The sequence below is a fragment of the Corythoichthys intestinalis genome, chromosome 19 (genome assembly GCF_030265065.1).
Source record: "Corythoichthys intestinalis isolate RoL2023-P3 chromosome 19, ASM3026506v1, whole genome shotgun sequence".
NCBI lineage: Eukaryota > Metazoa > Chordata > Actinopteri > Syngnathiformes > Syngnathidae > Corythoichthys > Corythoichthys intestinalis.
The window spans coordinates 40,376,319-40,399,686 of NC_080413.1; the positions used below are offsets into that span (position 1 = coordinate 40,376,319).

At 43.0% G+C, this 23,368-nt stretch overlaps 1 protein-coding gene across 2 annotated transcripts in view; it reads left to right on the forward strand.

The window, feature by feature from the left end:
• The window catches only part of mdn1 (midasin AAA ATPase 1), a 218,421-nt gene that overhangs the window by 162,832 nt on the left and 32,221 nt on the right, over nt 1-23,368 (forward strand). For both annotated transcript variants that reach the window (XM_057822299.1, XM_057822300.1), the window contains exons 78-87: nt 1,634-1,749; nt 6,645-7,049; nt 7,123-7,349; nt 9,101-9,235; nt 10,006-10,205; nt 10,354-10,515; nt 18,005-18,139; nt 18,232-18,364; nt 18,446-18,618; nt 22,729-22,857. In XM_057822299.1, the coding sequence (XP_057678282.1) occupies nt 1,634-1,749; nt 6,645-7,049; nt 7,123-7,349; nt 9,101-9,235; nt 10,006-10,205; nt 10,354-10,515; nt 18,005-18,139; nt 18,232-18,364; nt 18,446-18,618; nt 22,729-22,857 (1,815 nt within the window). The remainder of the gene's footprint in view (nt 1-1,633; nt 1,750-6,644; nt 7,050-7,122; nt 7,350-9,100; nt 9,236-10,005; nt 10,206-10,353; nt 10,516-18,004; nt 18,140-18,231; nt 18,365-18,445; nt 18,619-22,728; nt 22,858-23,368) is intronic.

The window sequence follows — 23,368 nt, forward strand, 5'->3', positions numbered from 1 at the left end:
TAATCTAAGTCAGGGGTCCCCAACCTTTTTTCTCACCACGGACCGGTGTGATTTGGGTCCTTTTTTTCACGGACCGGTGTTCTGTCAAATTTTTCACCCTTATAAAATTTTGCTCGCAAAGCTTTTGTGGCGGTGAAAAAAATCCCTCTTTTATATTCAGTTGCACTCTCAAATGTTATCCACCGGTGCTAAAAAAGTATTTACATCAAAAACATACATATGCAACACAAAAATGGTGTAAATTAATGCTTAAAGACACGGCGAAGTCGTTAAGTGAGAGAGCTGCGCACAGTTTTTGTTTGCAGCTAACATGGCAAACGTAAGTCAATATTCCTTTCTTTAAAGAAAGTTTGTAGTGTGTACTTTGGAATCGCTGCATTCGCGGTCATTTTTAACGTTATGTGCATGCCAAATTTGTCAGAACACCGGCAATGTGCGCAGAAAAATACAGCAAATATAAAATAACATTTGTTTTTAGCCGTGTTGTCGTGTTAAGTGCAGGGAAAATACAACTCACCTGCTGAATCAGCGGGAGGCCTGAGCTTTGATTCGTTGAGACGAGATGGGAGAGAGAGAGAAGCCCGCTTCACAAAGTTGGAAATTGTAGGAGAGTTTTCAGTGCTCTCCTAACGATGTCAGGATATTCCAAAATGACTATAATCCAGAACCGGTAGAGTTGTTGTCTCAAATATACGTTTAAGGTTGTTGTCATTTGCGATCTCTACAAGCTGATATTCCTGTTGCACAGACATGCTCGAATCACTCGGTTTATTCGCATACGGGTCACGAATCCACTCTTTCGCAGTTCGTAGGATTTTAGTGATTGGGAAGTAGCATAGATTTTGTTATCTTCGAGGTTGTAGGCTCATCTTCTGGCTCGTCAAGTGCCCCTTTCCCCGTAAAAAAATTGTCCAAAGACGTCTATTTTTCAGTCATTCTAGTTGGGCTAATTATTTCCGGGAACAAATGTGACCACCTACGTCACAGGTGTCAAACCGATTCCAGAAAGGGCCAAGTGGGTGCAGGTTTGCTTTCCAACCAATGAAGAGGACACCATTTCACCAATCAGATCTTTTACATGTGTAATCAGTTAACTTTGTCAGGTGCTGCTTGTTTCAGTAGGAAGTTAATTGGTTAAACTCTCTGCATGGTATCGGTTGGAACAAAATCCAGCACCCACTTGGCCCTTTCTGGAATCGGTTTGACACCTGTGACCTACGTCATACGTTCTTATCGAGGCCAAGCGCTCATGGATATACAAAACAAGATGTACTGCTAACAGTCCAATCAATGCATTTCTATGACGACCTCCTATCCTGTAGTTGTATATCTAGAATAGACAGGGATATTGGTGTGTTAAGCGGCACAGGCCAAAGTCAATTGGGCAGAAGGCAGCCGTTAATAAATTATTTATTATTTCTGCGCAGCCCGGTACAAAATGTGCCACGGACTGGTATCGGTCTGCGGCCCGGTCGTTGGGGACCCCTGCTTTAAAGTAACGCAACTCTTATTTGAATAAAATGTTTGTCTTCTCTATTCACCTGTGAGTGCAAGCAAATGTTCCACACACTGTAGCAACCAGTAAATTGGTTGATTTGCTTGTGTGAGTAGGTTTGCTGTCTCTCTGTTGTAGGACCTGAGTCTGGGAACTATTGAGCGATGCAGAGGTTTTTCATCTCATCTCTTCTACCTGCTCCTCAAACAGAGGCGACGACTTGCGAAGCTGACTGAGCAGTTTGTCCGTTTCAGGTCAGTTTCCTGCATAGTCCCTGCATGACATTGATGAAGAAAATATTGAGGTGAATTTCATTCCCTGTATTTGCATAGTACCAAAATAATTTAGCTTATTCATCCTTTTTGGAGACATTGGAGGGTAGAGTAGCGAACACTCCTGCTGAGGACTACCGTATTCTACTGTGGGAGCAATTCTCACATGGGCATTGACCGTGAGAAAGATGTCAATGCGAGAATGAAATCTCCCCAATCAGAACCCAAACAATCTGCTTTCTTTTCTGGTTGGCCCCCAAAAAGTAGCGCCATATGAAATTGACAACACTAACAATTAAAGCTGTACATCGTCTTTGTCAAACCTTGTCCCATTCACACAGAGTAACAGTTTTGACATTTTTACGATGTAAAAAATTCCAGAACAAACTTTGATATGCTGCTTATAACTAGGGTTGACAACTGTCCCTTGAAAAACAGAATCGTCCGGCATTCAGTAACAAAAGTACATGTCCCTTACTGAGCTTTCGAGGGATGCGCTTTGTCCCTCTAAGATATTTTTTTTCAAGGACACAACTTCCTGTGATCTTCCTTGACAGCGAGAGGGGTCGGGGTAATAGTTTACAAAGTTAATTATGTTGTGTGAGCAGGGCTGTCAACAGACTTGCAGGGGCCCGGGGACAAGAGACCATTATAGGGGCACCCCCAGCCCACCCCTGCCACCGGCTTGTCACGACAACATACGCAGTACTTTTAACACTTTGCAAGTAATGACAGTGTAAATTTTCAAATTATTTTATTTGAGATGGACTGTTAAATTTAACAGATCGTAATGTGATGTGACACAATATAAACAAACAATTTCCATCTATTCTCCCATGTAGGCTACAATACAATACAACTGAGAGTGCTATGCCTGCCTGCTAAGCAATTAAGCAGACTTTGGGCTGCCTGACAGCTCCCTGTCTCTCCCTGACAGGCTCCTCTGCTGTTTCACTGCTCGTTTGTGCTGTTTTGGTGATGGATTCGTATTAGCGTTAGCTGTAATACACCGGTGTTTGTAAAGATAAACCCAGCCGCCGTACCAGAGTCTGTTCAGCCTCGTGCACCTGCTCCCCACAAACCAACATATATCCCTGATCTCCCATCACCTTCTCTCTCCTCGGCTCAACGCGAGCAGCATGTCTTGTCATATCGCAGCTCAATACGCAGCTCAATACGCAGCTCAAACCATTCAGTGTTAGCGGCTGTTGTTCACTTACGGACATCACCGTCCACAGCCAACTCCAGCCCTAATTCTCTGTCTTCTTGTCCCCGTTTTAAAAACCATTATTTTTTCACGTTCACCTATATGATCTTCAACTTTTTCTTTTTTTCTTTTCTGCGCTCCCGATTTATGACGTCTCGCCATGTTTAGAGTTTCTAACAATGACAGATTTTAATTTCCCGCTACAGGGCACGTACTTAGTGTAGCCTCGAGTGCGCCAGAGGGGGGTCAAACCATTCTCTGCTAAGACGGGGGGGGGGGGGGGACGGGGGGGGGGGGGGGGGGGTTGTGCAAAAAAAGGAGAACATATATACTTGAAATATGTAATATGTTAGTTTTTAAGTATATATCGAGTAGAACATATTTAATTAGACAATGATTTAAATAAAAAAAGAAATACTGTATGTGAATGTGAAGTAAAATAAATTAAAGAGCATATGACACGAGAAAAAAAGTCTTAAATGGCATTATTATGTGAATTAGAATCATATTTTGAGACGATTCGACTATATACAACAATTTAGCAAAGCACAGATGACGAGAAATTAGTCTTTTAATCTGCCGTTTAGCCACGCCTACCATTATAGGGCTTTAGCGTCCCCAACAGGTGGATGACGTCAGCGGTAGACTGGGCTCATCGGTTTTACTATTCAGCCCATTGAGGGGGAATTATTCAGAACGAGCAAAACGCGACGAAGAGAGCCGCAAAATGTCATTGTTCAGTCTCTCTATTCCAATATTTTTACAGGATATTGTTTTTTTATTTTTCCCCAATAGCTATATAAATGGCTTGAGAAGGACCAGTCAGCCCGTCGGGGGGGGGGGACTATTCACAACGAGGAAAACGCGACGAAGAGAGCGGCAAAATGTCATTGTTTCTGTCTCTTTACTTCAATATTTTTACAGGATATTCTTTTAATCCAAGTATTTTCCCCAATAGCTATATAAATGGCTTGAGAAGGACCAGTCAGCCCGTCAAGGGGGAACTATTCACAATGAGGAAAATGCGACGAAGAGAGCGGCAAAATGTCATTGTTTCTGTCTCTTTACGTCACTATTTTTACAGGATATTCTTTTTGTCCAAGTATTTTCCCCAATTGCTAAATAAATGGCATGGTCATGACAAATAACAGTCTTGTGCTGAATAGAATATGAAATAATAAAAATGCATTTATTCAGGACGACATGGCAAAATTACTCCATAATGGTCAAAACTGTCGAATTCACCTTTACTGTCGCACCTCCCGAACGATATTTTATGACACCTAAATCGGACATATGTCATTTCCCTTCCCCGGCTTCGGAGAATGTAAACAAACCTGAAGGCGTGACAGCTAGCCGACATGCCAACCCAAACCGAGTGATGTTTCAAAATCTTCGAAGCGGAAAATCACACATAACTATCCTGGATTATTTGACATGACGACCCGGTTGTCGATTGTCTTCGCGGATCGGCAAACCGCCCGGCGGAGAGCAATTTACAGTTCGTTCCCCGGAGGAGGGTGGCTGGAGTTGTTGTGCAGCTAACGTGCTGCTGCTAATGAGCATTAGGAGAGCTTTTTACATGCCTATCAGTGATCAAACGTAAGTGGTCCTTCATTTAAAGGAAGTTTGTAGTGTTTACTTTGTACATAATACAAAACAAGATGTTTACTCACTTCCTCGTAAGTCCAATGGTCCCACAGTAAATATCCACGGTGAATGGGAACCTTTTTAAACTCCCAAAAGGCGCATACGCCTCTCCCTCATACAGAATGATTTTTCTGCAGCCGTTTGGCTGGCGTGATGCGAAAAATAAACGTATTAATCCGCAAAATCAGCTGAATCCTTCGTCCTCATACACAACAGTACACTGCAGCGTGAAGAGGACGTCTTCTACCGTACACGTCACAGCGCCCTCCTCCTCAATGCAAGACCGAAGCCGGAAGTCACTCATTTTCATGGCGCGGGATTAAAAAAACTGAATAAAAATAGCGAACGCTTCCACACACATCCAAGCGGCCCATATCATTCAGGGGCATAAAATACCGCGTGTATTATGAAATAAACATGCATTTTCGTGTCACAGGCACTTTTAGGGTCAGGAGCCCCTATGGTCCTGAGGCCCGGGACAACAAGGATCGGGATATTGATAGCCAAATTGATGTAGCATGTACAGGAATATATGAATCTGTTGTCGCTAGGGGTGTGACAAAATATCGAAATGGTGATATATCTGATACATTGTATCCCAAAAGGTTATCGGTATGCTCCTGCCAAGAATCGAGATATCGTTTTTAAAAATGTGTCAATGTTTTAAAAAAAACAAACAAAAAAGTTACTTCCAAAATCTTCCACCATAATAGTGTCTCAGGTAACGCTAAGTCTGCCATTGACAGTGCTCGACGCCCAATCCATTTAGACTGGGAACATCGTTCATTCGAAATAGGGCTGCAGCTATTGATTATTTTAGTAGTCGATTAATCGTTGAACAATTCAGTACGAATAATCGAGTAATCGGATAAGGAACATAGAAAATTAAAATACTTGAGCTGAGCCTCACACGGTGTATGTGTGTGTATATACAGTACATATATATATATATATATATAAAGAGAATCTATGTACATCAAAAGAACAATTGGCTAACTTACATAACAAAAGTCCGCTAGCTTAAATGCTATGAAATGCTTGAACACGAAACACTTTTTTACAATGCTCTTAACAAATGGCTCAAGACACATATTCCCACAAAAAATTGCTAAATATACCTTTAAACTAAATTAGGAATGCATTCAAAAAATCATTAGCTCAAACAAACAATAATGTTGGTCTTAACAGGGAGCAGATGGATTCAGCCATGTGAAATGAGGGCGGTGTAGCCACCTAAATCAATAAAAATAAATGCAAACACTTTCAAAAATATTGCAACGCAACTTTAATTAAACGAATACTCGAAGCAGCAAAATTTAATTTGAATCTTTTTTTCTCATCGAATACTCAAGTTAATCGATTAATCGTTGCAGCACTAATTCAAACCAGAACATTCGCTGTCATTCTGTCTGATTTCGGGGCATTTACAGGTCACTTGCTGTTCATTTACTGGTAATTTCCTGTTGAGTTTGAGTCACTGCCTATTCATTTGGGTGATTCCCAGGTCACTTCCTGTTCTGCAACTCATAATAAACAGGAAATGACCCATAAAATACCCCAAAATCAACAGCAAGTAACTGAAAATCAACAGGCAAATGACCTTAAATGGCCCAAAATGACCTAATTGCCTGGCATTAGCTGCCATTGACAGCCATAGACGTTCGTAGACGTTTGAAGTGGGAGGGATGGCAGCGAATGACCGAACGTTCATTCGCTGCCATCCTCCCAATTCAAATGGATTGGACGTCTACAAGCGATAAACTCATTCTAATTCACAGCAGAAGCTTGTTTTTCTGTTTATTAGTTGTTTGTAGTATATCCTAGAATGATTTCCTGACCAATGTATCGATAATCGTTGTATCGCCATATCGTTAGATCATCGTTATCGTGACCTTTGTATCGCATATCATATTGTATCACGAGGTAACAAGAGTTTCCCACTCCTAGTTGTTGCGAAGATATTGTGCCGAAGGGCAGAACTATCAAATAACACTTTGCTGTTTTCGTGTTTTCTCATCAGGAGGCTAACAAGCACAATCCAAGATATCAAAGAAAAACTCCAAAGTCAAAGAGAAGACGCAGACTGCACACTCCTACCTCAGGAAGCTCTGTATAATTGGGTTAACAAAGGGCAGGCTCTCATTACTCAGTGTTCCATCCTCCTGCAGCAGTTGTCCTGGCTGCTGCAGTGTTGCCCACAAGTGCCACAGTCGGAGGAGAAAAACAACTCCTGGCAGTATTCTCTTAAATGCACGTCTCCAGTGGCACTTCACCGTCAGCCTGCAGTTTGCCAAATGCGAAGAGGAGATGCCACTTGGAGGCAGCTTAACCAGCGTGTGACTGCTATGCTGAAGCAGGTGGAGAGTTTTAAGATGGAGCTTAACCAAATAGCACTGCAGCGCTCTGAGAGCCTACTTGTCACATGGTAAAATACAATTGTGGCATGATAATAAAATAAAAATTCACACCTAATGGCCGATTATTCACTTTTTCCACAGGAAACACTTTGTTACATGTTCTTCAGCTTTTGAACAGCTGAAAACTGTGACATCTCAGCTATGTGATGTTGAGCAGCTTTTCATGCCAAGCGCATCTCCAAGCAACAAATGTCTTAATCCAGCCGTCATCCAGAGCCTTTGGTATTTTAGAGAAGAGGCGATGAGAAATGTGAATGAGTTCTCCTCTTGGAAAACCCAGAATCTCTTAGTTGGACATCCTCCTCCAGGTGAATACACCAAATGGTAGTTTACACCGTTCAAACACAAGTCCCCCCACCGCACCCCAACAGTCTGCTGTATGTACAGGTCACATGATAGTCACATCCATGCATAATGACTATTTCAGTCAAAAGCAAAGTATATTTTTGGACACAGTGGTAGCCACTTCAACTGGATGAAAAGCTAACAACAAAGTTGAGACTAAAAAGTGCTTAGATGAACTAATTTAAAGTGCCTATGACAGCAAAAAGCATGTTTATTTCATATTTCAAGCGGTATTTTATGCTTCTGAATGAAATGGACCGCTTGGATGTGTGTGGAAGCGATAGTTTCATTTGTTCAATTTTTGAATCCTGTGCCATGAAAATGAATGACTTCCAGCTCCAGTCTCAGGTTGAGGACAAATGTGAATGTGACGTCACCAGAGTCAGCATCTCACAATACAGCAGATTGATTCGTTTATTTCTCGCATCACGCCAGCCAAATGTGCTGCAGGGTTTTGTTACTGCACCAGGGAGAGGTCTGTGAGCCTTTTTGGGTTTCAATTCAATTCGGACCTACAAGAAAGTGAGTAAACATTGTGTTTTGTATTATGCCCAATACTGGGATCATGGCACACGTTTTAATACGGAGGTAGCTTGCATTTTTTGGCTGACAATGCTGCTTGTTCACCGAGAATGCCACTCGGCCGACGATCGGCGGCTTGTCGCACACCCCCCTCGGTCCTCTTCACGTGCCCGCCTGGAAAGTGCTATACTCGGCTTATTGCCTTCTTTGTGTGACAGGCAATAGACCGTTATCCTCGGGTTGGGCTTGGGCAGCTACACGCTTCTCTGACGTTGGCCGATTTGTCCGACGGTCATTCTCCTGCTGATTCCCCAGCAAACGAGCTCTCTCGAGCAGGGGAACGACGAGCTGAAATTTGCTCGCCACTCCATTTAGCACAAGACTGTTTTTGTCATGACCATATCATTTATTTAGCAATTAGGGAAAAATACTTGGTTAAAAAGAATATCCTGTAAAAATATTGGAGTAGAGAGATTGAAACAAAGACATTTTGCGGATCTCTTCGTCGCATTTTCCTCGTTCTGAACAATTCCCCCTCAGTGGGCTGAATTCTAAATCAGATTAAATCTTGACCCTGCCGACGTCATCATCCAGCTAGGGACGCTAGAGCTCTATAATGACAGGTTGGGGCTAAACAGCAGATTAAGACTAATTTCTCGTCATCTGCACTTTGCCAAATTGTTGTATATAGTCGAATTGTCTCAAAATATGATTCTAATTCACATAATAATGCTATTCAAGACTTTTTTATCCTGTCGTAGGCATTTTAATCCGTAAATGCGTGAGATGTGAACAGTAGCCAAAAATTTTACTCAAGTAAGAACAGTGTTACTTCCAAATAATATTACTCCTGTAGTCATCCAAAAACTGGACTCAAGTACAAGTTAAAAAGTATTTGGTGAAAAGAATTAATGGGACACCCCCCTGCCCCACAAGCCAAGAGAGAGAGGCTCTTCTGGTTTCGCTCGCATGGTGAAACTTAGCTCACATAATGAGACTCATTTTCTCTCATGACGATGCGTATATTGTGGAAAAACACGTAAGTGGAGGTGCTCGTGTATTTAGGGTCTACTAATAATGTACAATATCTGTTAAACTGTTCTATGAATGCAATATTGTTTCAGAAAAAAAATGTACATATGCCCTATTCCAGGAAAAATAACAAATCTGATTACTTCCCTTTTGTTTTCAGATGGCCTATCTGCATTTTGTTCTGAGTTTTCTGTCGATCTGGAGACAAACATAAACAGCTTGTTGTGCGCTGTTCAGAATGTAGTCAAGAGAAGAGAGAAGAGTGAGGAAAGAGTTCAATGCAATGCATCTAAAAGTAAGATGTTTTTTATGATTATTAATTGACCTTTTTTTTTTATTTGTAACATCTGTAATACGCCATTGCAATTATCCCACTGGACATCCAATTCATTTTTTACAATCCAGTCAAAATGGATTGGACATCAAGTGCCGTCAACGGAAGCCAAGAAGTGAACTAACTAACACTATGTGTTCCATGATTTTTTCATTTATGATTTTTTTTTCTTTCTTTTTTTATGTGAGGGGTATTGTGTTGTTGTTGCTTTTGTATTTCTTTTGCGGTTTAACCATTTTTCCCACAGTTTGGCATTTCGGAGCGTATTCATTCGAGTTTTTTTCAATTTTTTTTCACCTTTTAGCACAGTTTTTGATGTTTTACTTGTTTTTTTGTTTTGTTTTTTGTTTTTTTTGTTTTTTGACAGGAAGTGAACCAGAAGTGGCCTAAAAGTCAACAGGAAATGACCTGAAATGCCCTATAATTAACTCATCGGCTGCCATTGACGGCCATAGATGTTCAATCTGTTGGAAGAGGGAGAGATGGCAGCGATGAAACATCGTTCGCTGCCCCCCTCCTACTTCATATAGATTAGAAATCTATTATAATGATAAACTCATTGCAATTCACAGCAGAGGATTTTCTGTTTATTAGTTGTAATCAGTCAATCAAATTAGTATTGTAGTTTTTTTTTTTTCATTTACTTGGGTAACTTGTTACTTGAAAACTACAGCTGAAGATACTGAGAATGTCACTGAATGTCTTTCACGTGATACAATTTTTCCATTTAGCCCTAGTTAGTGATGACCAAGAGGTCGGCAAGGAGAATGTGGAAGACTTACTAAAACCTAGACACTTAACTCATCACCTGGAAGAGGAGCTGGCAGCTGATGAGGAGGCTTTGTCTGTCGGAGATGTGAATGCCAAACTGGAGAGGCTCCTGGGGTGCTTAAAGACGCATACAAATTCCTCTCAGCCACAGAAACTGCAGGTTCGAGAGTTAGGACAAATTTTCACATTTTCTTAATGAAGAAGTGAAGTTAGAAAGTTGAATAGTGTTCCCATGACTTAAGAAGATAAATGGTGTCGGTTGCTTTTTCTTTTTCTTTTCTTTAAATCCGACTTGTTTGTCTTTTCAGGAAGTAAGCAAAGCATGCAGTATGCTGGTGCGTGTGGAGCCGATGCTTGGGATTTACTCTGATCTGGTCCGTTACTTTCTGTCTGTGTCAGTGGGCGTGCACAGATGCACCGGCAAACTGCTATCAGTGTTGGCTAACATCTTCTCAGAGCTTGCCCAGAAGGTACTTACAGAGACAACAAATTTTAATTGACTTTAACTATTTGACATTGGGGTGTCCCCGAGGCAATCACGTGATCGGAAATCGGGTCCGATTGAGTCATTTTTAGAATATCGCAATTGGGTGAAAAAGATTGGGTTTTAAAAAGGTATTTCTTTTTAATTTTTAGTACTCATTAGCTGCCATTGACGGCGATGGACATACAATTTATTTTTGCAGCCCCCAGTCAAATTGGATTGGACGTCTATCGTCTTCAGTGGCAGTGAAACATGATCATTCAATGCAAGCGGCTGTCAAGGGCAGTGAATGATTAGTCAAGAATCAATAAGAAAAGACAGAGGCTAACAAACTAAACAATAACATTAGCAATGATAGTGGTCTACAACTTATGCACTGTGTATTACATACCGAAAATTAAATGAGTACATACTAGTCTTGAAACGTAAGGGTTTAAATTGCATTGGGGTTTAGTCGGTCAAGAATGATTCGTTCTTTTTGAACACGAAAGGACACGGATGAGTGTGTGGAAGGGCTGAGAGCAGCATGTCACATGAGTGACACAACCAAACTCTTCTACGATGCAGGCTGACTAACACGTACAATAAGAAACTTGTCACAGGTTGTGAACGTATGACCGAAACAGCGCATTTTCTTCTTGTTGTTCTCTCATCAGACGAAAACTGTGATTAGTTTCTTTTTAGTCACTTGGGAGTTTTCAACTCGTTATCGTCATGAACAAAAATGTTCGTCTACAATATATTTTGGTTATCATCTACGTTGAGGAAAACAACAATGGATGCTACACAACGTTATCACAAATATACCAACTTTATCCCAATGTAGGTTTGACTATAAAAACAGGAGTAAGTGTACCCGGCCCGGAGAAGTACCGGGGCTCCGCCCTGGAGCCAAGCCTGGGGTTGGGGCCCGTGTGCGAGCGCCTGGTGGTCGGGCCTTCGCTCATGGGGCCCGGCCGGGCACAGCCCGAAACGGATACATGGGCTTGGCGTCCCGTGGACCCACCACCCACAGGTTGAATCCGCAGGGTCGGGTGCTATGTGGAATGGGTAGCAAACCAAGGTAGTGACCTTGGCGATCTGATCTCCGGTTGTGGAAACTGGCATTTGGAACATAGAACGTCACCTCTCTGGCGGGGAAGGAGCAGGAGCTCGTGGAAGAGGTTGAGCGATTCTGGCTAGATATAGTCGGCCTCATCTCAACACATAGCTCTGGCTCTGGAACCCAGGTCCTCGAGAGGGGTTTGACACCCTCCTTTTCTGGAATTGCTCCGGGTGGGAGGCGGAAGGCTGGGGTGGGTCTATTGATAGCCCCATGGCTTTCTGCCTCTTTGTTGGAGTTTACCCCAGTGGACGAAAGGGTCACTTCCCTGCGCCTTAGGGTAGGGGAACGGGTTCTCACTATTATCAGTGCATATGCACCGAATGGTAGTGCAGATTACCCGCCCTTTTTGGAGTCCCTTGGAAGGGTACTGGAAAGCGCCCCGTGAGGGTCTCCATTGTTCTACTTGGGGACTTCAACGGCCACATGGGCAATGACAGTGTAACCTGGAGAGGAGTGGTTGGGAGGAACAGCCTGCCTGATTTAAACCCGAGTGGAGTTTAGTTATTGGACTTCTGTGCTACCTACTGTTTGGCCATAACGAACACCATGTTCGAACATAAGGATGTTCAACGGTGCACATGGTACCAGGACACCATAGGCTGCCAGTCGATGATTGATTTTGTAGTCGTATTATCAGACCTGCGGCCTCATGTTCTGGACACTCGGGTAAAGAGAGGAGCAAAGCTGTCAACTGACCACCACCTGGTTGTGAGTTGGATCAGATGGCAGGGGAAGAAGGCACGCAGACCTGGTAGGCCTAAACGAATAGTGAGGGTCTGCTGGGAACGCTTGGCGGAGGAACCTGTCAGATTGATTTTCAACGCACCTCCGGCAGAGCTTCGACCGCGTTTCGGGGCAGTGGGAGACATTGAGTCTGAACGGGCTTTTTTTCGCCCTGCCATTGTCGAGGCGGCTGCAGAGAGCTGTGGCCGCATGTTGCTGGGACCAGTCGTGGTGGTAACCCTCGAACCAGATGGTGGACACCAGAGGTGAGGGGGGCCATCAAGCTGAAGGAGGAGGTCTATAGGGCATGGTTGGCCTGTGGGTCTCCTGAGGCAGCTGACTGGTACCGGCGGGCCAAGCAGAGTGCAGCTTTGGCAGTCGCCGAGCCAAAAACTCGGACGTGGGAGGAGTTCGGTGAGGCTATGGAGGAAGACTATTGATCGGCTCCAAAAAGGTTCTGGCAAACCGTCCGGTGCCTCAGGGGGGGAAGGCGGCATCTTGCCCACACTGTTTACAGTGGGGGCGGGGAGCTACTAACTTCAACTGAGGACATAGTCGGGCGGTGGAAGGAATACTTTGAGGACCTCCTTAATCCCACTAACACGCATTCCATGGTGGAAACAGAGCCGAGGGACCTGGGGATGGTCGGGTCAATCACTGGGGTAGAAGTCGCCGAGGTAGCTAAATTACTCCGCCGCGGCGGAGCTCCAGGGATTGATGAAGTCCGCCCTGGGTATCTCAAGGCGTTGGATGTTGCACGGCTGTCTTGGTTGACGTGCCTGTGCAACATTGCGTGGTCATCGGGGGCAGTGCCTTTGGAATGGCAAAGAAAGGCGACCAGAGGGTGTCTTCCTACTACCGGGGGATCACACTCCTCAGCCTTCCCCGGGGAAGTCTACGCCAGGGTACTGGAAAGGAGGTTCCAGTCGATAGTTGAAGCTCAAATTGAAGAGGAACAATGTGGTTTTCGTCCTGGACCAGCTCTTTACCCTCGCGAGGGTGCTTGAGGGGGCATGGGAGTTCGCCAATTCAGTCCACATGTGTTTTGTGGGTTTGGAGAAGGCTTATGACCGTGTCCCCAGGGGCACCCTGTGGGGGTACTCTAGGAGTATGGGGTGGATGGCCCTCTGCTAGGGGCCATCCAGTCCCTCTACCAGAGGAGTTGGAGTCTGGTCCGTGTGGCTGGCAATAAGTCGGACCTGTTCCCGGTGAGGGTTGGACTCCGCCAGAGCTACCCTTTGTCACCGGTTCTGTTCGTGACTTTCATGGACCGAATTTCTAGGTGCAGCCGGGTGGTGGAGTGGGTCGAGTTCGGTGGTGGGAGGATCTCATCTCTGCTTTTTGCGGATGATGTGGTCTTTCTGGCTCCATCACACAGCGACCTCCAGCTCTCGCTGGAACAGTTCGCAGTCGAGTGTGAAGTGGCTGGGATGAGAATCAGCACCTCCAAGTCTGAGGCCATGGTTCTCAGCCGGAAAAGGGTGGATTGCTTGCTCCAGGTCGGGGGTGAGTTCCTGCCCCAGGTGGACGAGGTTGAGTATCTCGGGATCTTGTTCACGAGTGAGGGTAGGTCGGAACGTGAGATTGACAGGCGAAATGGGCCAGCGTCCGCAGTGATGCGGGCGCTTAACCAATTGGTCGTACTGAAGAGGGAGCTGAGCCGGAAGGCGAAGCTCTCGATTTACCGGTCAATCTACGTTCCTACCCTCACCTAATGCCATGAACTTTGGGTAATGACCGAAAGAACAAGATCGCGGATACAAGCGGCTGAAATGAGTTTCCTTCGAGATAAGGTGAGGAGTTCGGTCATCTGGGAGGGACTCGGAGTACCTCCATGTCGAGAGCAGCCAGTTGAGGTGGTTTGGGCATCAAGTTAGGATGCCCCCTGCACGCCTCCCTCGGGAGGTGTTTCAGGCATGTCCAACTGGGAGGAGACCCCGGGACCAACCCAGGACACGCTGGAGGGATTACAGGGTACCCGCGGGTTATTAAAAGTATTAAAAAGGCATTGAATTTAGTTTTCCATTATTAAAGGTATTAAAAGTATTAAATTAGCTGTCGTAAGTCTGGAATTTTTTCACCGTGGTTTTAATTTTCAAGAACATCTCAGTGCAACCTAAATTATATCCGTGACGAAATTTTATCCATAACGAAGATGACGCGTCGAATTTTTACGATGCACTGCACCTCATGCGTGCGCGCCGTTAGCATCAACGTCACAACAGCAGGCAATCGCACAGTACCAGGCCCGGAGTGGCTAATCGGGAGAATCAGGTCCCGGTGGGCCGGTCGTAATACACATTTTTAACGAAGCTTTCAGCTTTCAGATAAAAAATCAGTCAGGAAGCTGCAGCTAGTACAGAATGCTGCAGCCAGAGTCCTCACAAATACAAGGAAGCTGGACCACATTACACCTGTTTTGAAATCGCTACACTGGCTTCCAGTGAGTCAAAGGATAGACTATAAAATACTACTGCTCGTCTACAAAACACTTAATGGCCTTGGACCAAAATATATGCTTGACTTGTTAGATTCCTATGAGACATCTAGACCCCTAAGGTCGTCTGGAACGGGTCTTCTGCATGTTCCAAGAACAAGAACCAAGCAGGGTGAGGCAGCATTTAGTTATTATGCTCCTCACCTCTGGAACAAGTTACCCGAACGTCTGAAGTATGCTCAAACCGTTAGCTCCTTTAAATCAGGGCTAAAAACGCTTTTGTTTAGCACTGCATATCCATAACTGTCTATATATTTCAATCTACCTGCCTTCTATTCCTCTTGTGCTTATCTCCATTGCTGATTTCAATTATTATTAGTAGTAGTAGTTTTTGTTTTATTTTTATTTATTTATTTTTATTCTGTGATTAAATGCGATCTTTTGTCTTGGTTTTTACGTTGTGTTGATTTAAATGTGATTTTTATGGTTTTCATGTGATGTAAAGCACTTTGAATTGCCTTGTGTTGAATTGTGCTATATAAATAAATTTGCCTTGCCTTGCCTTAAACTATTTCCTAACGGCATCATGCAACCCCGCTTTGCGCGATAAATTGTGACCCTTCTAGCATTCCGTAGTTTGAAATTCGATACCCCGCAACAAGCTCCCTTTCAATGCCGCCAGCTCTGCCTCTGGGAAAGATTATCATAATATCATCCTGTTGACTTGAATCTGGAAAAACTTCATTTTGGGTTTTAATGGCCGAAATGGGGCACGTTGAGGCAGCATGACGAGCGTGAACCCGTCTGGCTGTTGGCGCGACCCATTATCGCTGTTTTTGAGCATGGTTGTCTAGTTTTTGGTCAATCGGTGCTACGACGCTGATTATGAGGTTGATTAGTCGAACCTGTGTCAACCCAGTCAGAGTCGCTACGCGTTCACATAAAAGGGGGCGGAGACCAGTGTAAAACACTGCTTGTGACGATGGCACGGGCACCTTACTTCACGGAGGAGGAATGCGCGATAATCATGCGGAGTTATGAGGAATTAAAATCCACACTCACCGCGAAATCCAACACCGCTTCGGCGAGTAGTGTGCGACGGGTCTGTTGGCAGCGAATTTACAGATCGTGTGATTTGTGAATGCGTCAATATGCCAGTTTACTTATGTCCATGAAATGAAATAAGGCCTGCTGTCAGGACAATAAAATAAGATTTGGTACGTTAACTGTAAGAAATAATTTGTCGCGCATCACCACATGAAGCAGGATGATTGTATGTTTAGTCCCATTGACTGTATGAATACGTATGTTCTTTTTTTTTGTTTGTTTGGGCCTAAAAAATCCAGCCCGACCCGGCCCGAGCCCGATCAATTAACTTGATTTGCAGGCCCGAGCCCCAACAGTTAAACAAGACTGTAAGATGCATATTCAATAAACATTTATATCTTTTATATTTGTGCGTCTGTCCTATCAGTGGATTTGACATTTATTTTAATCTCTTCGAGTTGGCAGAAAAAAAATGTTTAAATAGTCTACATATTTCTATAATTATTATAAATTCATTTACACAACGAAATAGAAAAGTTTGTTAAATATATTTCTTGTATGAGAGCAAAACTCCACATTCGTTTACATTCAGCGATTTCAACAATCAATTTGAAGCGTTACCATACCCCACTCCAAATTGCACATCATACAGTGTTCTCACGCAGATATTCAGCATCACTGATGGAATGCACATATTGTCCCTGGCGAAAGAGTGCACTGACAGGCACACAATCTGCGCGGTTGTGAGGGCCAGTCTCCGGCGGGTTACATTAGTGACATCCGCCTCGATCAGCTGGCACAGGTAACAAATTCTCTCAGCTGAAAATCTGTATCTTTCATGGAGAACATCTTCCGGTTGCGCCAGCGAATTCTTGCGGTCTCCAAAAACCCGTGCCCTCCGAAGAGAGCCCCTCACAATCCACGCGCCAATGTCGTAGTCCAGGTATGCTGTCATTGTCAGGAGGACACATCCACGGAGGAGTGCTGTTTAAACAGAGCGTGGTTAATTGGAATCCTGGGGTTAAGCACGGTCTAACTCTGAGACGACCAGGTTTGGAGTATGGCGTGTGTTGCCATGGCAACACTTCTCGGTTCCAACATATCCACCTTTCGTAGTCTCGCTTAGCTGCGAACTTAGGTCGCACGTGATGACGTTACCCTGCTAAGCCAGAAAACCGGGCTTCGTAGTATAGGCCACTAATTGTGAAAAGAATACAAACAACTTGGCAGTGAGTGACATCTGCTGTAAATCTGCTTATCTTGCTTCATCTGCTGTAAACTGAGAACTCTCCTCTGAATGTTTTATATACAATGTCCAATATATGCCTGTCAGTGTCAGCCAAATAGTAATGTGAAAATAAATAATAATAATAAAAATAACACTCCTTATCATGACAGTGTGCCGTCACTGTCATGTATGATTTAGTGGCGCATGACGTCCAGCCATCAGCTGTAGGTGCAACTCTGTCAGCATTGCGCAGTGACGCAGTAATCTCCGTTTTTACTTTTTTATACAGAGGATGAAAAATGCAATGGCCTCAGTTATCTCTTTAGCACGGTAGCTAGAGATTCTTGTCATAATCGTTATCTTCTCGTCCTTTTTACCAGTCTTGTTGTTAACCCCCTGCTCTGTCATTTTCGCGACGACGAACCATGCTGTCTCTTCAAGTGATTTCCCATGGTTGTTGTGCTGCCGTTGTAAGGTTTAGAAGTGCAGCATTCTTTACAAATAATGTGAGTCTTGTCATGTCTGCCACCTTTCTTGTAAAATCCATAGTACTGCCAAATGACGGATTTGAAATTTGCGGATGCATTAAAAATCTGATCCGCATCAGCGCCACTGCTGCTACCCTCTGCCATGTTAACTTGCAGCACTAGCTGATGGTGCATTCAAGACACCTCGAAACAAAGGACAGAATGCAGTACAACGTGGAAAATATCGATGCAACGTTGAAGATTACCGATAAAACACAGAGCGAACAAATGCATCTTGATTTTACGTCGTTTTTTCACCGATGTATGCTGAATGAATCGATACTCGCGTCGCGCACCTTTTTATCTCGACCACAATCCATATCAATTACTTTCCACACCCCTACAGCCATCCAATTAAAAAACCAATAAATAAAAACGCATTATTCTTCATGTAACTATTTTCCATAGGGTTTCTGCCTGCCCAAGGAGATGAGTGCAGGAGAAGGTGAAGGTTCCACTGAGTTTAATGATTCTGAAGGTGGTGGAATAGGTCAAGGCGAAGGCAGTAAGGATGTCAGTGACACAATTGAGAATGAAGACCAGGTAAAGAAATGAATGAAAAGCATTTTAACAGGACATTTGATGACTAAGGCCCCCAATGACTTAATGAATGCATATATGTTGTACTATTCCAGGTGGAAGATACATTTGCGCCAGGTCAGGAGAAAGAACATCAAGATGACAAGAACATTAAACCAGAAGACAATGCTGTTGAGATGTCAGAGGACTTTGATGGCCAAACCTTTGACGGTGATGAGCATGATGCTGGTGTGTAGATTTATGGTATAGCCGCACAACATATGAAATTGTATTCCTTCAGCACTGATCCCCGCCTGGTGTGATTTACAGATGGAGATGAATCCGATAAAGAGATTGAGCAGGAGGAGTTGGACAAAAAGATGGGCGATCTGGGTGATGGACAGACGGATACTCTCGATGAGAGAATGTGGGGAGATGAAGAGGATGATGATAATGATGAGGGAAGTGACAAAGAGGAAGAGTCTGGCCAAGGCATGGACCAGGTACTTTAGACTTGAGTAATTTGGCAACTACTATAAAGTCATGTTAAGCAGGATCAAATTGTTTGATAGCCTATGGACTAAAGCAGGGGTGTCAAATGTACGGCCTACGGGTTAGCAGCTGCCTGCCGGGGGGTCCAATCTGGCCCTCCCGCGGGTTTATTCTGTCTGACTAGAACATTCAAACTGTGCACTGAAAATCACATGCTGTAGTGACTAGTGCTGTCAAATTTAACTCGTTAACGGAGATAATTAATTTTTTTAATTAATCATGTTAAAATATTTGACCCATTTAACGCATGCGCGGAGTGACCCGCTCATGCATTGCCTAAAATGGATTGCAATGACGCCGTTTTTTGCACATTGAGAGCTAACAGGCAGAGAAAGGCGAGTGGACACAGGCGTTCATTGAACCGCGCCATTTATTGGCATAAGCTTAGGCAACTCCTTCACAACAAACATAAGTATCATTTAGTGAAAGCACAACAAAAATAATATTCCTATCCCTCCAAAAAATAATGCTCACAAAACGAAAAGCACTTCAACCTGTATTAATGTGGCCCTGTTCTCACACAGTTAAACAACAATGCAAAGAGAACTGGCATTCCCAATCAAAATAGCTATGCAAAATACACATAAAACCTATTCAGACTTGGTCAAACTCTATTCAAACATTTCGTTTAGCTCTCGTTTAGCTCAACAAATACACTGGATGGCAATATTTAGTCACAATATACAAACTCTAAGAGGTCTTGTACGTTGTGAAGCCAGCACTCAAATGAGCGTGAAGTACAATGGAAACGGGGAACTACGGCGTCAGTTGAGGGACTAAACACGCTCATGAGCTTGATTTCTAAGTAATTTAAAACTCGCCATTGATACCTTTTGGTGTATTTCAATCACTACCTTACGTAGTTAAAGACACTGTAGAACAGACATGTCCAAAGTCCGGCCCGGGGGCCAAATGCGGCCCGTGGTCAAATTTCATCCGGCCCCCAGCCTCTGCCATAAAATCAATAACGTCTGGCCCGCACACAGACTTAATGAATTGGTCAGCAGTACTGCTACCAGCTTATGAAGTAGCTTACACACTAAATGCTGCTCCTCAATTACCCACTGAAAGGAAGCATCACCCTAAGCAACATTACCCTTTACTTCCAATTTTCTAAAGTGGCGACAATCAACCAAAAAAAAAGTTGACTGCGATGGCCGACGCCTCAAGGATAGGTGTAAATTGGACTATTTCTTCACTAAAATATGCAATAACTGTGTCTGCCTCATTTGTAAAGAGACAGTTGCTGTTTTTAAAGAGTTCAATGAGAGGCGATATTACCAAACAAGACATGCTGACATGTACGACAAGATTACAGGGAAGAAACGCAGTGAGAAATTGAAGCAACTTGAAGCTAGTTTAATTTCACAGCAGTGGTATTTCGCAAGAGCCTGAGTCGAAAGAGAACACCACAAAGGCTAGTTGCGAGATTGTTGAAATTATTCATTCATTCATTCATTTTCCATGCCGCTTTTTCCTCACGAGGGTCGCGGAGGTGCTGGAGCCTATCCCAGCCACCTATGGGCAGTAGGCAGGGGACACCCTGAACTGGTTGCCAGCCAATCGCAGGGCACAAGGAGACATACATTGTTGAAATTATTAATTTTAAAAAATAATAAAGCAAATCTGCCACACAGAATGGCTTGCGAAAAGATATTGTTCTACGCAAAGGACGTCAGCCAAGGTCGGCCCCCCACATTTTTACCACACCAAATCTGGCCCCTTTTGCAAAAAGTTTGGACACCCCTGCTGTAGAAGAACGGCACCGCTCAGCGACGTCAACAATGGCGAGCTACTAGTTTATTTTTTGATTGAAAATTTTACAAATTTTATTAAAACAAAATTATTAAGAAGGATTTTAATATAAAATTACTATAACTTGTACTAACATTTATATTTTAAGAACTACAAGTCTTTCTATCCATGGATCCCTTTACCAGAAAGAATGTTAATAGTGCCATCTTGTTGATTTATTGTTATAATAAACAAATACAGGACTTATGTACAGTATTTTGAATGTATAAATGCGTCTTGTGTCTTACCTTTCCATTCCAACAATAATTTATAGAAAAATATTGCATATTTTAGAGATGGTTTGAATTGCAATTATTTGCAATTAATTGATTTCTAAGCTGTGATTAACTCCATTAAAAATGTTAATAGTTTGACAGCCCTAATGTTAACACATCATAAAAATATCAATTATATTACTATATAACAGGAAGTGAAGCATAAAAAAAATCTCATAAAATAATTGTTTTTCAAAAAAAAAAAAAAGGCCTCATTATTTCTGTACTGGATTACACTTTTATTTTGAGATTGGCACTGTAGAACCGTAGATTTGTGATGTTTGTGATCGCGTGCGTGCACTACTGCATTTGGCTCACTTTGGTGTCTGCAGTTTCATTCGCCCCCTCCCAGTCAAAACAGATTGGATCGTCAGTGGCAGCCAATGAGTTAACAAGGAAGTGACCCAAAATTGCCTTAAAACCAACAGGAGGTGACACCAAATCAACCAGAATCAGCCCAGAAATGCCCAAAAAATCAACAGGATATGACACCAGTACGCATCTTGAAGCAGGGGTGCTGCAAGTCACTCACAGCAGGGGGTGCTGAGGATCTTATTTTGTTTTTCCCCATCCCAAAACAGCCGTTCAGGTCCAAATTTGTCATGTTAGCGGTTTTTCTCCATATAAGGCGTGCACAATGGCAGTACACACGCATGCTGGATAGTTTATGACGTAATTGGCTGCTACAAAGACAGCGTTCTATTTCACCTACAGTGTGTGTTGGAGTTTTTGTATTGTAAATAAAAGTGGCCGTGTATTATAATGCAAATCCCCGCTTTTGAAAACTAAAAGGTCCAATAAGCCTCGGTCTAACGCCCACTTTTCACATCTCTCAAATTGCACACCAATATTCAACAGAGCTCTACACGGCGGCATCTCAAGAACAATAACACACACAAAAATAATAAAATATTGATACAATGCAAGTTATTTGAAGGTCTCCATGGTCTAAATCTCCAGCTAACGTTTCCTGGCTGAGCAGAACTATGCTATTGTTTCATTATGTTTTATTTATTCATTTAAAAAAAAAAAAAAAATCTCCCGAAACCTTGTTTTGTCCCTAACAACAGGGGGTGTTGCAGCACCCTTAGCCCCTCACTTCCCGTGCCCTTGTCTTGAAGTGACGCAAAATGAACTTGTTGCCTGCTGTTGACAACGATAGGCATCCAATTCACTTATAGACAAGGTTCCTGAGGGAAACATGGGCGGCGCCATCTTTGACAATTTCTGCTCCGAACTTCCGGTTTAGACAGAACAACATGAAGTGTGGTGTTGTCCTCCCATGTTGTGACAATGGCAGATGGATGCAGCATTTCCAAATCCTCTCTTTTTTTTTTTTTAAAGGAATTTGATGAGTAATGCCACTCCAGCGCCACTGTTGTTTTGGTTGGAGAAAGTGTAAAATGGAAGTCACGAGCAGCAATGCTGAAGTACCTTGGAAAGTTGTCTATACTGAAAGGACTGGGTGTGAATGCTCATATTCCAGTGCCATTGACGGCGCTTAATGTCCAATCCATTTTGACAGGGAGGTGGCGAAGAAAACTCCCAGTCAAAATGGATGGCAGCTAGTGAGTTCACTCATTTGGCCGAAAAATTGCCAGTCCAGCCCACATGAGAGCTAATTGCCATAAAAGTGGCCCACAAGCCAAAATGAGTATGGTACCCCTGGATTAAAGTATCACCACACCTTTTATTATATAGGGAGTCAAGCTAGATACCTCAAATTATATTTCTTTGAGACATCTTGGACAATTTGAGAGGGACCTTTTGGTAGTTAAATTTGGCTTAGTGATGGTTCCAGAACAAAATTGTTACCAAAATGTACAGTGTACGCCCCACATTTTTAATTTGCACGCACTATGACAACAGATGAGCAGCAACAACAACAAAATAAATTTGAATGTAAATTTTAATTCTTCCCTGATTCTCACTTTCAATGTCACCAAAAAATAGAATTTCATTTTCTTGTACTTTTCAACTCGATTTGTTCAGGAGGAATCTGTGTTGGCTGCAAAAAGTGACAACTTGGATGCTGCAGAGCCCAACAAAAACCAAGAAAAACAGGACAGTGATGACCAGATGAATGCTGAGAAGGACAAAATCAATGAACAAGGAGATGAGGTAATCATATGAGAGCGCTCACATTGTTAATTAACTTCAGTGGTCCTGTCATACCTGCTTGCGGGATTCCTGCTGTACGTGATTTTTTTTTTTTTTTTTTAATTTGACTTGTGATTAACATGCGAGCTAAATAAATCGCTTTGAGAATGATGGCTATAAAAAGGTACCGCATCCTCAGAAATACACCACTTCCTAAGCTTTCACAGCTTTAGTGATTTATGTTTTTTTAAGTGTATTATTAACCTAGCACTTGAGCCAATCAATAGATATATTGAGCGACAAAAGTGGCTACATTTACACAAACACCAGTGTTGTGTTTGGCAGCCATTTTAACTTCTTGTTTTAGTCTGTCTTTTGGATGAAAATACGTATTAGTCATTACAAAAATGTGTTCGTCTTAGTCTAGTTTTAGTCAATAGTTACTCATGTTTTTGTCAGTAAAATTAAAAAGTTTTAGTCCAAAAATAAATAAGGGTTTCCAACAATTTGGAATGAACATTGACAGACGAGC